Source organism: Blennius ocellaris, assembly GCF_963422515.1.
Source record: "Blennius ocellaris genome assembly, contig: SCAFFOLD_181, whole genome shotgun sequence".
NCBI lineage: Eukaryota > Metazoa > Chordata > Actinopteri > Blenniiformes > Blenniidae > Blennius > Blennius ocellaris.
This window is the reverse complement of record NW_027661899.1, coordinates 17,501-20,410: the sequence shown is the minus strand read 5'-3', so window position 1 is coordinate 20,410 and position 2,910 is coordinate 17,501. Positions and strand designations below refer to the sequence as shown.

The window sequence follows — 2,910 nt, the reverse complement described above, 5'->3', positions numbered from 1 at the left end:
CCAGGCTGCGGACCGAGCTGATCTTCAGGTCCATGGTGGCGGCCTCCAGGGCCTCCAGGTCCGTCATGTCGAACTGCAGGTCCTCGCCGCGCCGGGCCTGGAACGGCTCGTCGTCGAACTTGGAGAAGACGTGGACGGCGGTGAGCGACATGCCCTTGGTGTCGGCGAACACCACGCGCTTCTTGCCGGCCTTGCCTCCGCCGCCGCGCCAGCAACCGCTGCCGCCGCCGCCGCCGTCGGCCTTCTGCTGGCTGCTCAGGCAAGGCCGCAGGGGCTTGTAGCGGCGCTGGCCGGGCGGCGGCGGCGGCTGGTTGGCTCGGTTCTTGGCCCGGTGCAGGTCCTCGTACGAGCTGAGGAACCCCCGCAGGGGGGGCGGCGAGTGGCTGATGTAGAAACGCATGGCCACGTCCATCGGCATGACGGGGCCGGGCATCGCTGACGGGCTGAAAGAGAGAACACTGGGGGGGGGGGGGTGGAGAGGAGGAGACCATTAATCACTTCCATCAACAACCAGGTGAGCTGAACAGGAGAATCTGGTTAAAAGGTGCAGTTTGTCGGTTTAATAGAATCTCAGACCAAAGTTGCCAAATTCCTTTGAAAATTTTGATTTTTTTTTTTTTTTTTTTTTGCAACAATGAACTGATGTCTTCATGTTCAGATACAAGAAGGTCTTTCAAACGGAGTGTTTACTGGCGTCTGGTCGGTATTTCAGCTTCGCCGCCACGGAAATCCAACATGACACAACTTCCCTCTCGTCGCCTGCAACACGCTGAATATTTGTGAAATCGTTTGTTTCATAAAGGGGATCAAAGGGAACCGGCGGAGGTTGTGAAAGGTCGGTAAATACCGTGGAGACGATGAGCACCGCTGGATTAGTGACACATAGAACGTCGGTAGAATGTCTCCATGGAAACGTTTAAAATGTCTTTAAGTATTGTGGATTTGTACCGTTTTGTTTGATTTGACGTGCGCTCACCAACTCTGATTTAAGAGAACTCGAGTCAAAAAAAAAAAAAACTTCTCCAGTCTTAGTTGGTTTTTCTGGTCATTTGTAGAAAGAAAATGTTGGATGTCTTACAGGAAGATTTTGTGAATCTGTGAAAAGTCATTTGGGTTCATGTGTCAGACGTGGTGTTTTTACAGTGAGGAGTTGAGTTCTGCCTCGCCGCAGCGGCACGCCTCCACTGCGCTCCTTCAACACTCTGCCGCCTCAGCAAACCTCGAATATTTCAACTTTAAATCCGACAGACTTCAGCTTCACAGATTCACTTTTGCAAACCAGAAACTTCCTGATACTCATTCTGCAAATTGCATCAAAGTAAAAATGAAGGCTTTGATCTTCAGAAGTGAAGAGAAGCTGCAGAGAAACACTGGAATGGACAGGTTGTTCTTCCAGTGGGTGTGTGTGGCTGCAGCCGTTCCCTTCCCCTCCCTACGCTGGTCGTCTGCTTACCTTGCAGCACTCATGGAAGAAGAAGACGCCAAAGTCCTCGAGGAGGAAATCAAAGAGTTGCTGTGAAAAGTGAGAGCTGCTTCTCCTAGAGGCTCATGCTGCTTCCACTCCCCCCTGCTCTCCTTCCTGCTCTCCTTCCTCTCCTCTGCTGCCTCTCCGACCCGCACTCATACATTTCTACTCCCTCATTTGCATGCGCGGTCACGTGACTCCGGGGAGGGGCCAATGGGGAGGCGGCAGTGAGCCCCGGGCCCTCCAATGGGCTGGGGCGGCCCTGGCCGAGGGCCAGGGGGGAGGGGCGTGTCTCTGGAGCCGCTTCACCTCCGCCGGGCCTGGAGCTTCAGCTGCCAACAGCAACATGACGGACCCCTGCTGGCCTCACCCGGCTGGGATTATTTAACAGCTGGGATTATTTAACAGCTGGGATTATTTAATAAACCTGGATTATTAAAACAGCTGGGATTATTTAATACACTGGGATTATTTAATACGCTGGGATTATTTAATATGCTGGGATTATTCAACAGCTGGGATTATTTAACAGCTGGGAATATTTAATAAACTGGGATTATTTAACAGCTAGGATTATTTAATAACTGGGATTATTTAATAAACCTGGATTATTAAAACAGCTGGGATTATTTAATATGCTGGGATTATTCAACAGCTGGGATTGTTTAATGCGCTGGGATTATTTAACAACTGGGATTATTTAATAACTGGGATTATTTAATTAACTGATTATTTAATACACTGGGATTATTTAATACACTGGGATTATTTAACAGCTGGGATTACTTAATACGCTGGGATTATTCAACAACTGGGATTATTTAATGCGCTGGGATTATTTAACAACTGGGATTATTTAACAGCCGGGATCAACTTGTTAAAGGCAGTGGAACGTGTCTCTAATGACTGAAATAACCAATAGTTTTCAAAATAAATGTTTGATTGAAGCTAATAAAATGATTTCTCCACGGGGATGAATAATCTATCTATCTATCTATCCATCCATCCATCCATCCATCCATCCATCCATCCATCCATCCATCCATCCATCCATCCATCCATCCATCCATCTCTCTTATTATTACTACTACTATTACTCGAAGGCAATTTATAATAAAAAGCGACAAAAATAACACTATTCACATTGATGAAACTGTTATTATACTTATATTTCAAGAATTGTCGCTGAACAGACTAAAAAACACAATGAAATATAAATATAATCACAAATAAAATATGAATAAAATACAACAACAAAAATTTTTTACATTACCATAAAAGAAAATCTAGTGAATATTTACTAAATAAATTGATGCATAAATACAATTGAACCGACAACAACAGCAGCTTTCTTGTTGTTGTTGTTGTTGTTGTTGTTGTTGTTGTTGTTGTTGTTGTGGACTGAATGGTTTCCTGAACTAATTGAACAAAAAGTCTTTTAAAAG

At 45.8% G+C, this 2,910-nt stretch overlaps 1 protein-coding gene across 1 annotated transcript in view; it reads right to left on the bottom strand.

The window, feature by feature from the left end:
* Positions 1-1,597, bottom strand: part of LOC308148659 (protein phosphatase 1 regulatory subunit 3C-B-like) — a gene marked incomplete at its 3' end in the record, with an annotated part of 2,719 nt that extends 1,122 nt beyond the window's left edge. Inside the window, exons 1-2 of the mRNA XM_080522156.1 lie at positions 1,454-1,597; positions 7-458 (exon numbers count right to left, since the gene is read on the bottom strand). Coding sequence (XP_080378282.1) covers positions 7-458; positions 1,454-1,467 — 466 coding nt within the window. The 5' untranslated portion in view covers positions 1,468-1,597. The remainder of the gene's footprint in view (positions 1-6; positions 459-1,453) is intronic.
* Between the last annotated feature and the right edge of the window lie 1,313 nt (positions 1,598-2,910).